General features: G+C 39.4%; 1 protein-coding gene across 6 annotated transcripts; it reads right to left on the reverse strand.

The window, feature by feature from the left end:
- Window positions 1–9: 9 nt before the first annotated feature.
- Window positions 10–11,725, reverse strand: SNRPB2 (small nuclear ribonucleoprotein polypeptide B2). Of its 6 annotated transcripts, XM_035005807.1 has the most exons (9): window positions 11,641–11,686; window positions 11,182–11,197; window positions 10,739–10,824; window positions 9,593–9,682; window positions 8,853–9,025; window positions 4,519–4,659; window positions 2,653–2,703; window positions 862–950; window positions 10–398 (listed from the first exon to the last, which is right to left on the reverse strand). In XM_035005807.1, the coding sequence occupies exons 4-9, from the start codon at window positions 9,654–9,656 to the stop codon at window positions 239–241; spliced, it is 678 nt and encodes a 225-aa protein (XP_034861698.1). In that variant the 5' UTR covers window positions 9,657–9,682; window positions 10,739–10,824; window positions 11,182–11,197; window positions 11,641–11,686; the 3' UTR covers window positions 10–238. The 6 variants fall into 6 exon arrangements, with proteins under 6 accessions (XP_034861698.1, XP_034861697.1, XP_034861700.1 ...); XM_035005806.1 differs by lacking the exon at window positions 11,182–11,197 and having other exon boundaries at window positions 11,641–11,725; XM_035005809.1 differs by lacking the exons at window positions 10,739–10,824; window positions 11,182–11,197 and having other exon boundaries at window positions 11,641–11,712.
- Window positions 11,726–15,190: the final 3,465 nt, after the last annotated feature.

Consider the following 15,190-nt stretch of genomic DNA (forward strand, 5'->3'; position numbering starts at 1 on the left):
CGGAATAAATAAAGTATTAGGTAAAGAATACCAGTAAAAGTTTATTATACAAAACTGAGGCCTTCATATTTCATAGTTCACTAAGGCTAAACAAAGCCTAGGTATTTTTTAAAATCATTCACAAAAATCTCACTTCCACTCTCCCTCATCCCAACTATTAAAAAATGGCCTGACCAAATGTTATCAAAACAAACACTATAAATAACACCAAGTGCTTTAAAGACAACTCTCCCATATGTTATTTCTTGGCATAGGTGATCTTCATGGCATGGGACGGTGTGATTTTAAATCCCTGTAAAGCATCCCTGGCAGCTCCAGCCTGTCCATCATTTTCAAATTCAACAAAAGCAATGTCATGCCTCCCAGGTACCAAACGTACTTCCTTGAAGCCAGGAAATCTACAAGAGAAACAATTTATATACATAAATATATAAAGTATATAAAGGATATCAAATACATGAATGCTTATTCTGTGTTTAAATCAGCAACTTCCCAATACTGGTCTAGGAAAAGTATCATATCCTACCAAGAATCCTGAGTAGGCTGAAAGAATCTAAAATACAAATAATAATACAATGAAAGAAGTACAGGTATAATGTAAGCTAGTTCAATTTTGTCACTATATCAAAGCTTTGTTTCCTCTTATACTCATCAATTAAGAGTATTCAAACATTAGAGGTAATTCAGCTTTTTATTTGCTAAATCTGCAGATTGGCTTTAATTCACATCATTAATCCCAGACCAAATCAAGGACGCTATAGGAATTACTGTTGCGATACACAAAAGGATTCAACCCATAGAAGAACTATTTGTCCTGTTGGGAGGCTTTCAGAACACAGACTGGTTTACGATAAAACTTACTGATTAAACAGCATGGACAACATCATCTCATTGGTCTCTTCTGGTAAATTATTGAGGAATAAAATATAGTTTGGAGGGTAATCAGGGACCTATTACAAAGAAAAAAGGCAAAGTTAGCTTTAAGTATAAAAAGTATAGTAAACCATTCGGTTCTTACATTAAAATCTAAACTTCAGAGAGCTACGTTCCAGTTTATTAAGGATTATGAAATTGTAGCACTACAGCGAACACTAATGCTGAAAAACAATGACACCAGAGAAATAAACATAAACCTAACAGCAACTACGCAGACATTCAAGTCACTTAATACAAATTTGGATGATTACAAATCTTAGTTTGTATTTAAAGTTTAAAGTATTTAATAGTTAGTTTGTATTTAAGTTTAAAGTATTTAATAGTATTTAAAACAATGTTTAAGTTTTAAGCATCCAGAGTCAGCTGTACTGGAAGGATTGTCAACTAGATTACATAACTGAAAGACCCTAACAAAACTAGAGAAGACAGCAGTGTCACCCATCTTCAGCTGGTTACCTGAATAATAACTCAGGTTTCAATCCTCGGAGTTATTGTTTACAATCTCCCAGCATTTAAGACAATTTGGAACTACCACTTAGAGCCAATACTTGGTGACTTTTAATGTTTTCTGCAAGTAAATGAGATATACAGACCATCTGGTTACATCCAATAAGTAGAAACAAGTATTATTAGATGTTAAACTAATTATCTGATACCCTAAGCTGGGGTTATGGGGAACTATAGGGACAGGGTCATCCTGTACCTAAGAGCCTCTCTGTCTTCAGGCGGCTACTTTCATGAAGAGAAAAGAGGACATGTAAAGAACTTAAGGCTTAGAGAATTAAGTGCTAGCATTTGTAAGCTGTACTATAATTGCTGAAAGACTCCAAAGGAGGGAGGGAGAGAATATAGGAAAATGCACATAACTTCAAATCAGAGAAGGAAAGCTCTGAGGTGCAAGGAATTCTCCAGACTTAAGGATCTTGTCAGACTCAAGCATCCAAGGAACCAAGAGGAAACCATTAGTACCTAATTGAGGCTTTCTCTTTGAGGCCTCCAGCAGGGAGATTTGCTAAGAGGTTTCTAAAACCTATCTATAAAGAGACATATATTTGTTATCGGAAGCCGGAGCAAGAGTAACCATAAAACAACCTTGCTCTATTTAAAAAAGACAGTTCAGTGCTTTGAGCAACTGGTAGGGAAAGAGAGCCCATTCACCTGACCAACTTCCCCAACCTGTGTGTCTGTAAAGTCCTGGGGGCTTTGTACATACTGTAGCGAAAATAGTTCACTCCCAGCCTTTGTAGTTTAAAATCTGTCATTTTGATTCCATCATCGAAACATTATGGAAAGCAAGGAATAAAGTCAGGTTTCATTTCTGCCCCTTAAAAAAATTGCAATGTTTTGAGAAGTGAGTTTCTATGTTAAAGTGTTATATAATTTCATGTCTTTTTTTTTTTTTTTTAAAGATTTTATTTATTTATTTGACAGAGAGAGACACAGTGCAAGAGAGGGAACACAAGCAGGGGGAATGGGAGGACAAGCAGGCCTCCTGTGGAGCAGGGAGCCTGATGCAGGGCTCAATCCCAGGACCCTGGGACCATGACCTGAGCCGAAGGCAGACGCTTAACAACTGAGCCACCTAGGCGCCCCTAATTTCATGTCTTGTAAAAGGAATTATTTTCATTTTTTGGAGACAGGCAAGTTGTTGTATATTATTCTTATTGGTTTATAATTTTACTTTAAAAAGCAAGCACCCACGGAAACAAAGATTACCTGAGGATTTGGTGTTGAATTTCCTTGGGTATTTGCTGCATTTGGTGTTCCCTAAACAAAAGAAATAGAAAACAGTTAAAATTTCTGATCGCTCTAAAACAGCAACAGGTGATTATAATTTTAATTACTGCATAAAAATAACATTAATTTTTAAAAGGCCACCTACTAAATGGGAGAAGATATTTGCAAATGACATAACCGATAAAGGGTTAAGTATCCGAAGTATATTAGAAACTGATGAAACACCCAAAAAACAAATAATCCAACTAAAAAATGGGCAGAAGACATGAACAGACATTTCTCCAAAGACAAAGAGATGGCTAACAGACACATGAAAAGATGCTCAATATCACTCATCATCAGGGAAATGCAAGTCAAAACTACAAGGAGATGTCACCCCATACTTGTCAGAATGGCTAAGATCAGAAACACAAGAAACCACAAGTGTTGGTGAGGATGTGGAGAAAAAGGAACCCTCTTGCACTGCTGGTCAGAAGGCAAATGGTGCAGCCACTCTGGAAAACTGTGTGGAGATTCCTCAAAAAATTAAAAATAGAACCACCCCATGATCCAGTGATCGCACTACTGGGTATTTACCCAAAGAATACAAAAACACTAATTCAAAGGGATACATGCACCCCCATGTTTATAGCAGCTTTATTTACAATAGCCACCCAAGTGTCCACTGATAGATAAATGGATAAGGATGTGGTGTATATATCCAATGTGATATTATTCAGCCATAAAAAAGAATGAAATCCTGTGTTTTGCAACAACACGGATGGAACCAGAGGGCATAATGCTAAATGAAATAAGTCAGTCAGAGAAAGACAAATACTGTATGATTTCACTCATATGTGGAATTTAAGAAACAAAACTAACAAACAAAGGAAAAACAAAAAGAGAGACACACAGCAAGAAACAGACCCTTAACTACATAGAACAAACTGATGGTTACCAGAGGGGAGATGGGTAGAGGGATGAGAAAAATAGGGGACAGGGATTAAGGAGGATAATTATCGTGACAAGCACGGAGTCATGTACAGAAGTGTTGAATCACTATACTATACACCTGGAACTAACAACACTTAAGCTAACTCTACTGGAATTAAAACCTTAAAAAAACACATTAATTTAAAAAGATTTCTTATTCTAAGAATTTACATGGTACCTGAGTCAAACTTTAACTTGTCAGTTAATTTTGAAAGATCTAGTCCAAAATTTTAAAGTCAGTTAATTTTGAAAGATCTAGTCCAAAATTTTAAAGACTGTTAATCATAAAATTTAATCTCTAACCTTCAAAATTATGGAGAAATATATACGGAAAAACCAAGAACCAGTCTTTTTTTAACAATCAGACAGAAGTCAAGCATTGTACTTCTTGAAACTGATTTCTAATGACTTTCAATCCAAAAGTAACTGCATTTTGGACGATAATCTCACTTTTATCTGGCATTTTAAATTAGATTTTTGAATCCTGAACGGTTCAAAGAAAGCAGCTTTGTGTGGAGTACTCAAGATAAAAGATAATATCTATAGCATTATTGACAGGCAGTAGAACTTGAGAAAGATGCCAGCAAATATTAACATATTTTGAAGAATGATGGAACTAAATGTCATACAAATTCAAATAAAACTGTTTAATATAAATCTGCGTTTTTAAGGGTTTAGATTTAATTCAGGGCTTAAATATAAATATCGGAATTCTAGAACTCAACCAATTCCAGCTTCTTGAAATTGCACCTTTTAAACACACACACAGGCACATACAGACACACACACCCCAAAGATCATCCCTTAAGTGGAAAACGGACATCCCTATCAAGTTCTTAACACCAACAAACCTAGGAACTTTGTTCATCTCACCTGACCAGGCTTTTTGTTTGCAGTGGTCGCAGTCTGTTCCACAGTTTTTGCTTTTTTCTTTTCCTTCTTCTTTTCTTTGTCAGCAAAAGTGCCGCGCATTTTAGATATTATATCAGAATCTGTTTTTGCATACTGGATTCGCTGTTTTAATTATTTGGAAACAGGTTACTATTCATTATGCTGAAAGCTGTTTATACTCTTCATTAGTATTTCAAATTTCATTACACAAACACACTACAAGCTGGTTTTAAACACATCCCTAAGGAAATCTGTCAAATACACTGAGCACCAAATGAAAATAAATTGTGGTCTATGATTCACAACTTAGACAAAGTTAGACTCAACTATGCTTATTAGAAGAAAACCCATAGATTTTCATATGGGAAACACAGAACTTTGCAACATCTGCACCATGGCTTCTCTCAATTTCATGAAACAGAAAAAAGCACTGGAAAGTTGTCTACTCCTTGGTAAGGACTCTCAATAAAAGGGTCAAGATGTGTCGATTAGCTGTGGAATGTATTATATGGAATTTGTTATTTCCAAAGGTAAAGTACTCAAGATTGAGAATGATTTCCCTTTGAATCTGATCTAGGATTTTTAAATGAAATGACTAATAGTGGCAACAATTTAAACTTCAAAATGCTTTGAAAAGAAACAAACTAGCATCTCAGCTAGTGCAATCAGGCCACTTGCTGATTCTTCCTATACCACGGCCAGCAAGAACAGTATGCCAGCAAGACAACAGGAGAGCTTTTAAAAACCCTAGTCTAGGAGAGCATTTGGTAAACTTTAACATGCATTCTAACTACATGGAAGACTGCAGATTCTGATGCAGTAGGTCTGAATGAGGCCTGAGATTCTGCACTTCTAACAGGCACAAAGTGGATGGTGGGGCCCACACTTTGAGTAGCATGGCCTTGGCCTAAAGCATTATCACACAGCTAGATTCAACACCAATCACCCAAATTTTTGCTAGGAGTTAAACCATTTTCTAGGGTGTATCTATTTGCAAAATGCAATTTCCATTTCCAGGAAACATTTCTTCTCTGGAGCTGAATGAGCTGAAACAACCTCTCTGACCATATCAAAACACAAGAGTCCTACAAATTACTATCTAAAATTGCCTTATAGAATAAGAATTTCATCTCAGTCTGAAAGGAAACAAGTGACCTAAAACAGCATGGGTTTGAAAGAAAATTTGTTAAAACCAAAAGCAAGTCTCTCTTTTTCCCCAGCTAGAGATGAGTGTGCTGGGAAAACAAGAGGGGAGCATCCTACCCTCACCTCAGTATGCAAAGCTTTCTCTGACTATTCTGGGCTACAGTACCATAGGGTTTCTAAGCGGACTTATCCCTGTAAGCAACTGCTGGTTTGGCATGTCATCATCTAACCAGAAGGAATGCTTAGACTCTTTTTTTTTAATTTTTAGATTTTATTTATTTGAGAGAGTGAGAGGCAGAGATAGTGAGAGAGAGCACAGTGGGAAGGAAAGGGAGAAGCAGGCTCCCCGCAAAGCAAGGAGCCTGACGCAGGACTTGATCCCAGGACCCCAGGATCATGACCTGAGCTGAAGGCAGACACTTAACGACTGAGCCACCATGGCACCCGCTTAGACTAACTCTTAGTCCCAAGGACTCCCCTGCCATCTCCCCTGTGTCTTCAACCTTCTCCCTGACCTGAACAGATCTTGGGTGACCTGTCCTTATGACACAGTCACCTGTGAAAAATCCCTGATCTCAGCCATCATTCTCAGCTGGCTGATCTACACTATTGATTCTCAACCAGAGGTGATTTTGTCCACAGGGGACAACTGGTGCTATTGAATGGAGACAGTCTGGGTTGTCATGCTACTGGCATGTCGTAGATCGAGCCCAGGGATGCTGCTAAACACTGCAATGAACACGATAGCCCACCACAACAAGAATTATTCAGGTCAAAATGTCAAAAGTACCAATGCTGAAAAACCTTGGTTGGAGGCCAAAGACCCATAAGGGACAAAAAAAGTATACCCACAGCTTAGAAAAGGAGCAAGGTTTACATTTATGCCAAAGGTTTCATAACAGAAGCCATTCAGGAAGATGGTTCTACATTACTGAGGTATTTTTGGCATTAAATAACCAAATTTCCTTGAATTTGGGTAATTTTGTTATGAGTTCCAAGTTATAGCAAATTTTGCTTACTTCTGATCTGGTATGTTGGGATTTAAAACAGAAGAGCAACTAAAACCACCTGAATGAACACAAAGCAAGACAGCTCAAAGAACATTCTTCTTCCTCTTCCAGGATGCTGGAAATTTGGCAGTATCTGCTACCTTCCTGAAGGTAGAAATGGAACTCATAAAACACTTTTAGAGCATTATCAGTCTACTGGACTTTTCCCATTGACTTAAAATAATTAGTTGGCAAAGTGAAGCCAGTGCCAAAAATGTCTAGCTTTCCTGTATCTGAGTGACTGGCGCATGCAAACTTGTCATCTCAACTCAATAAAACAAAACCCTCTATAGGAAGAAATCGTTCCTCCATATTAATGTAATTTTCGATTTAAACTAAAACCCAGTCTTATGCTCCTGCCAACTGCGATCTCCATTATACTATTTCTTCATACTTACTAAGACAGACAAACTGGTTTCAGGCAATTCCAACTTATTAAAAAGAGTGTATGAAGGCACAATCCTAGTTTTCTGAGGTGGGCCTTTCCACACAGCTGGTGCCCATCAGGTGAGAAGTGATGGGAAAAGGGGAACTGGATAGAAAAGGAGAAGAAAACTTGCTCTAGTAACAGAGAAAAAAATGCCCACTCCTGAATTAAATAATGAGCTATATAAAGGCCCTCGAACCAATGACCACAGCCAACACTGCCTGTTTTTATAAATCAGGTCTTGCTGGAACACAGCCACATTCGTTCATTTGCATACCATCTACAGCTGCTTTTGCTGCCATAAAGGCAGTTAAACAGCCGCAGGAGAGATCATCTGGCTCACAAGGCCTAAAATACTTACTATGTGGCCCTTTAGGACAGTGTGCCAACTCCTAGTTTGGGGGGAAAAATCGTAATACTGGGTGTCAGGTTAGCTTTCGAGGCCTTGTACTGCCATTGGTTGTATTAATATAACCTAGACTGGCAATTAACCTTTCTGTGCCTGATTCATTCTTTCATTCTATCTCTTTCTTTTTTTTTTCCCGATTCTTCATTTCTAAAATAAAGGGATTAAACCAGTATCTGCGCTAGACTATGGGCCAAATCCAGCCAGCCCATGGCCTGTTTTTGTATGGCCTATAGGTTAAGGACTTCTTTTTTCCCTACAGTTTTAAAGGGTTGTTAAAAAAAACTCACACAGACACAAGAATATGTGACAGAAACTGTGGCCCACAAAGCCTCAAATATTTACTATCCAGTCCTTTATATAAAGTTTTTGCTGACCTCTGAATTAGCCTAAAGGATAACCAATCTGCTTACATTTTATAGGTACTGAAAATGAACACAGGCACACAGCCAGTTAATGGTAGAGTCAGAATGAGGATCCAGGGCCTGGAAACTCTGGGCCTTGGCTTTCTCCTCAAGGTCTCTTCTCATCCCATTCTAGTCTCAGGAAAAAGCACTAGGAATCCGTACCCAAGGTACTCTGTAGGTACACATGATTCCATTGATTTAAAATATTTAGTTGGCAAAGTGAAGCCAGTGCCAATAATTTCTAGACAGTGGCCTCCTGAGTTCCCTAGTCCCTCTCGGCCCTCCAACAACCCAATCTTCACCCAGCAGCTAAATGTGAATCTCACATCATTCCTGAGGTTAAAACTTTCTATGCATGACTGTTTCACTGTCACTCATTGTTTCTTCATCAATAAAACCTATGATTTAAACCTATGAATTTTTCTTAGATCACTGCTTTTTCTAGACTGCATGGCTTCTGATATGTATTTTGCTATGCTATTTTCTGAAACTTCAAATCGATTTCCTCTCTGACCCATGATTTTTGTGTTTTGTATTGTTTTACAAGTTTACAAAAAAGGTTTCTTTTTAATCTTGAGTTAACTTGTAGTTCTTCTGAGATGAGAATATTGCCAATACTGCCACTATTTTTTAAACATTGTACATCTAGGTGTACAATGTTTAAAAAATATTGTATTTTGTTATTGCCCATCTGAACTATCATAAACTAGTGAATTATAAACTCTATTACTGTGTTTCTATAAATACAAATGTGTAAATAAAATAAACCCAAACTTGCTTTAACAATTAAAAACAGAAAGGAACAGCCATAGTTTCAAATGCATATCTACAAACCTAACATACCATTAAGTGATTAAACCCAAAATATAAGATTGCCTTACCATTGGTTTACCATAAAATGGAAATCCTTGTAACTGTCTCAAGGCATTTGTGGATGAACCCAGTTCCTTAAAAATAACAAAGGCTTGCCCCCTCATCTTCATGGTCTTTAAAGCTACAATATCTACAACGTGGCCAAACTGAGAAAACAGGGCATACAGGGATCTCTTCAACTCTGAGCAAAAGTAGAGGGAAAAACAATTTATTTATTAAAGAAACAGTGGCAAAACTCTTCATAAAATGACACTGCAATGAGTGCCCCCCACCACGCATTTACTTAAAGTTACATATTTTAATAAAATCACATTATACTACTGGCTATCTAATTTTAAAAGTTGTATTTTTTTTTAAGATTTTATTTATTTATTTGACAGAGAGAGACACAGCGAGAGAAAGAACACAAGCAGGGGGAGTGGGAGAGGGAGCAGCAGGTTTCCCACAGAGCAGGGAACCGATTCAGGGCTTGATCCCAGAACTCTGGGATCATGACCTGAGCCACCCAGGTGCCCCTAAAAGTTGTTTCAAATCATTTTATCTGAGTGAAAACATATTCACCAAATTTCCAGCCCCTACCTACTTTTGTTTTTAAAAAGCCTTAAAATTCTCACACAAAAGGAACAAGCCATTATTTCAGGTACTGACAAAAATTACTACATGACAAGTTTTGAAGCAGTACAGTTTTTAAGACGCTAGCAATTAAATGCACTTCGGTTGTGAACAAATGGTTTTTAAAAGCACTTACCTTCTTTTTTAATTTTGTCATTCATATTGTTGATGTAAATTGTATGATTTGGTCTGATATCCATGTTTGGAGTTAAACTGTTCAAACTGCCTAAGGAGACAGTAAATATTCTGTTATAAACAGGGAGCATTAACTCACACTGTTGTGTCGTATAAGGACAACCCAGGGATTATTATTATTTTTTTTAAAGATTTTATTTATTTATTTGACAGAGAGAGAGCGAGAGCAGGAACACAAGCAGGGTGAGCGGGAGAGGGAGAAGCAGGCTTCCCGCCAAGCAGGGAGCGCGATGTGGGGCTCGATCCCAGGACCCTGGGATCATGACCTGAGCTGAAGGCAGACGCTTAACGACTGAGCCACCCAGGCACGCCTAACACAGGGACTATTAACTTCTCAATTTTCTTTCAATCCCAAATGTCAGAAAATATCAGTTTTTGTTAGTAGTCTTTAAAACCTCTCCAGCACTTGCTAGCCCTCCTTTTTAAACAACAACAAAAAATAGTTCTCAGGCACAAAACTTGGTGGAGCACCAGTATCTAGGCAGATTTTAATAACATTATTTCACCCAATACATTTATTTTTTAATTTATCTTTCACTTGCAACAAGTTTTTTCACCTAACAAAATAACCTTTGTTTTTTAATGAAATTATTTTATTTTTTTAAGTAGGCTCCACACCCAGCATGGAGCCCAACGTGGGGCTTGAACTCGCAACCCTGAGATCAAGATCTGAGCTGAGATCAAGAATTGGATGTTTAACCGACTGAGCCACCCAGGCGCCCCACTTAATTATTTTTAAAATAATATTTTAGGTTTTAAGGGAAATGAGAAAGAAACTAGCAAATGTGTGCCCAGTAAAAATCATTAACACATTAACGATGTTTGCCAAGCAATACTTAAGGAGTACACTTAAAAAGTGCTTTCCTATCAGTTACTTACTTTATATACACCATCACACAACTCTAAGGGACTTGAAATTATGGAGCTCAGAGAGCAGTATGGCATGATGGTTAAGAGCTCGGATTCTAGTACCAGCCTCCTCTGAATTCAAATCCTATGTATGCTTATTACTAACTGCTTGACTGAAGGCAAGTTCTTTAATCTCAGGTCTACGGCTGTAAAATGGGGCTGGTGTAACAACACTTACCTACTAGAACTCAGAAGACTAGATGACAAAGTTCTGGCACAGCTCTCAGATGGGCAGTGAACACTTCGAGTAGCTGTTATTAATGGCTAATACAGGTAAAGGACTTGTTACCGTTATCGTTAGACTAATCGTTAGCTAATAAACAGCAGACTTGGGAATTCCACCCTTGTTTCCTCGCCTTTTGCACTTTTCTTTCACAATCACTTGACTATTTCATTTTTTACACCGTTTTTAGTTGCCAACTGTGACCCTGCTTTATTTCCTTGGGTGCTCCCCCCCCCCCATATACTTTCATTTCACCAATTTTAAACCCACTGTGTGTGAACAGTATAGGAAGCCTGATAAGGGAAAAGCCTACAGACAAGGCCTGCACTTGTGCGGAACAGGTGAAAGGTAACTCAGAGATCTCGCTTCTCAGAGATCTGCGACCCACCCCCCCTTACCTGAAACCTGGAAGGGCTGGGGTCGCGAAAACGACAAGAAGAAGAGAGTGAGACGTCAAACTGAAGGCGGAGCTCTCAAAGGGGAGGCTCTTGCAAGATCTCACGCGAGGTTTGAGAGCGGTCTGGACTAGAGCAAGGGCACCTGGAGTCCAAAGGGAGCCTCCCGCTTCTCTAGCCGTGGCAAGTTCGACCAAAGCCCCAGGAAGCGGCCAAGCGATCGCCGATCCCAACCCTTCCCACTAGAGACAATTCTAAATTCGGAGGCCTAGCAGGACCAGCGCGTTAGTTTCCAACTCCTCCCGCCCTCTCGCCAACCCCTCCGCCAACCCGGGAGCAAACACTCGCCGTTCCCAGCACCGCGCCCCGTCCACTCCCTGCTCGCACAAACGGGCGTCAGGCCGAGAGGCGGCCGACTACCCGGAAAACGGAAACAGCGAACGAGAACGCGTTCCAACTCACCTGAGGCCTACGCTGGTCCCCCACGAACCGAAAGCCGGAAACGGAGCCGCTACCGGAAGTTACGCTACCACGTGCCTCAATCAAGCGCCGACAATTCGAGCAGTCGAGCTTAGAGTCGATCGATGCCCTCCGGCTCCTGCGACCGCAGCTGGACTCTCTCTGCGCATGCGCATACCTGGCTGCGGGAAGGGTGGCTGGGGACCGGGAAGGATCTTGTAGGAACCTCTTGGATTAAACTGGATTCCTGGGGTCGTGCAGTGAGGAGATAGGGAAGGTCAGTGTTTCCTTACGCAGCCACGACTTTCTGTGGTTTTACCCCACACGACAGTGCCTTTCATCTTTCCAGACCCTATATAGCTTCATAGGCAGCCCCTCATGCCAACTACCTGGGAAGGTTCCTTGGTTTCGTCCTTCTCAGAGCTCTGGTGGCCTCTGGTTTAACATCACCTTGAGGGCACCTGGTACCTACCCCCAAGGGTCCTCTGATTCCTGGTGCTCTTGAGGGAACGCTTCTCACCATTCTGATGAGCTTGAATCCCAGAAGCAACTCAGGTTGAGTCCCCAAAGCAGAGGGAATTGATGTCTCACTTTCGCTCTCACCTGATAAGGCAACCACCTCCAATGATGGCCAAGCAAGCACCCACCCCTAAGATCATCTGCCTAAATTCACTGGGGAAAAAAAAATCCCTACCCCCCCTTCCCATCTTCTCTCCCCACAAAATGCCTAGATTGTTCTAGGATGATAGAAGTTGTTGATGTTGATGCTTAGCTGAATGGGAATCCAAAAAAGTACATGCGGTCATTCTTCTGTTCACCAAATATATGTAAAGTATCATCTGAAATATGAAACGGTTGTTATAAGCCAAGGGAAATCTAATCTTGTATCTTCTAATAACCTTACTTTTTTTTTTTTTAAGATTTTATTTATTTGACAGAGACAGTGAGAGAGGGAACACAAGCAGGGGGAGCAGAAGAGGGAGAAGCAGGCTCTCCACTGAGCAGGGAGCCCGATGTGGGGCTTGACGCTTAACGACTGAGCCACCCAGGCACCCCTTCTGATAACCTTAAAAAAAAAACTTATTTTACCATCAAAAAAGTGGGTTTACTCGGTAATGGCAGGTAATGTAAAATGCAAGACAAGCAAGTTACAGTCAAACCACTGGCAAACCCCACAAACACAGTAGGGGAATGTTATTTGTATGGAGAAGAAGGAGGAAATTGGGAGGGGTTGTTTTGAAAGATCTCCAGGTAATTAGGGTTTCTCATTGGCTGAGTTGCAGAAGTAATGAATTTCTTAGAGGAGATGCAGTGTACATCTTTTTTCTGTTGGGACCTGTAATTGATGATTGTTTCCTACTGAGAATTCTTTCCTTGAGTCTGTAATTGACACTAATTTTGGAGTTTGTAATTGACAGTCCTTCCTGTAATTGACATTGAGTGGTATTCCCCTTTCTAGCCTCCCCAGTCCACTTTGGTGAGGTTTCCCTTTATTAATTTTCGAACTTCCCCTTAACTAATCTCTCTGAGCCCCTTTTCCTCATCTGTAAACTAAGGATCATAGTAATACCTCATTTTGGAGCTATTGTGAGGATTAAATAAGCTAAATGTAAAGTGGTTAGCACATTGTCAGACACAAAAGAAATGTTTTATAAATGCTATTTCTAAATGCTGGCTATGATTTGTACATATGAAGAGGCCAAATAGGTTGGTTTTATAAGATGGGGATTTTTATTTTTTAAAAGATCACCTGAAGGTAGAACAACTTGAAAATAATGTAAGCTTCTTAAGGGTGGGGATTTTGCCTACTTTGTTCACTCAAGTACCTTTCAAAGGTAAAGTCATCCTTCCATCCTTTCATTCACTCAAGTACCCTCAGTAACTGATACTCTAAATAAACATATTGAATGAATGGATGAAACTTCATGGAAAATTTAGCAGCACTAAACAAATGTGATATTTTACGAAGATGCACGTAAGTGTAGGACATAATCACAGAAAAGCATTATTTATATATATATAATTTATTAAATATACTAATATATTAATATAAATTATTATTTATATTAAAAGCATTATTTATATATATATTAGAAGAAATGTAACTAGTTCTGTCTCAGTTAAGGGATTATGAGGGAATATAAAGGGCATATCCTTAACACATTAAAAGAGAATATAAACTAACTAAAAATAATTTCTGAATAACAAAGGACGAGGTGCCCTGCACGTTCATAAGGACATCTGTGCCATTAATTGCTTCTGTTTGATGCTGAGGATGGCTAAACTATTTCTCTGAAAATAAGCTATAACCTGGCAGTATTATGCAAGTGCTTCTGGCCAAAAACTCATCATAACTATTAAAAGAGAATGAAGTAGGACTTGGTCAAGATGGGAAAAAAATACCACAGGAAACCCAGAGACCTAAAGACAGACTGCGCATCGTGTTTCATTAACAGCTAAATAATGGCTACTATACCTTACACTGTGAAAAAGAAATCATCTAATGCCAACTCAGTGACAATGATCTGCATGCTATTTCCCAGATCCTTCTCAAAAGAGCTAGTGCATTTTCCTGTCCTTGGGCAGTTGCTCTGTGCTTTCCAATAGCCCGTTAATTGTCTTCCATAGTTTCCTGAATGATTTTGAGAAACCAGTAATTGAAAGCAGGAGTGAGAAAGGAATGAAGGGGAGAGAGGATCTTTTCTGGTCTTGTGAGAAACCTTGTTATAGAACTATATTCAAGAGCATTATAATATCTAAACCTTGGTCAGATGTATTATAAAGCAGCTGAGGCTGGACACCTGGTTCCTGGACCTACTTTGAAAGCATAAGCAGAACTATAGTTGTGTTAGTTGTTATTAACTTATCTCCATGTTCTGTTTTGTTCCCTACTTAATTATGTTTTATGCACCTCTTACCAACCATTAACTTTGCCTTTTCCGCTCCTGCTCCCTGTTTACCCACTGATTGTAGTAACCTGATGGGGATCTGATGATGCTAACATTTGTATTGAACTTATCTGCTTACCTGATCTCCAGGTTCCAAAGGGTGCCTCATTGTATGAAAGAATGGGTACCTCCAGGTAGTTTCAAGGCACCCCCCCCCCCACTCAAGTTTGCAAGAAACCTTTCACCTTCCTCTGCGTATTCACCTCCTTCCCCAAACATATATAAACTGTTCCTAGCCTCAGCTGGGCAAGGCAGCTTTGGGAATGATCCCCTGCCTTCTCCTTGGGCTGCCCTTCTGACAACAAAGCTCTCTTTGCTTCTGAGTCATGTCTCAGACATTGGCTGGCTGCGCATTGGATGCACAGACAAGTTTGAGTTCTATAACAGAACTGTCATTCCTTTATAATGAAAGTCACCTCTTGAGGATCAGATCAGGAATCAGTGTCAAAAACTTACATGTTTTTAAAAATAATAGAAGAGCAAATGGGTTTCCTCGGAGTTCTGCTCAGTCCAGTCTCTCACATTTCAGGTAAGCAACATGATTTACTTTCCCGTGGAACAGGATTTTATCAAATAAACCCGGAGGCAGTGCTGTAACACCTTGG

The sequence above is a fragment of the Mirounga leonina genome, unplaced genomic scaffold (genome assembly GCF_011800145.1).
Source record: "Mirounga leonina isolate KUSES-001 unplaced genomic scaffold, KU_Mleo_1.0 Mir_150, whole genome shotgun sequence".
Classification (NCBI taxonomy): Eukaryota; Metazoa; Chordata; class Mammalia; order Carnivora; family Phocidae; genus Mirounga; species Mirounga leonina.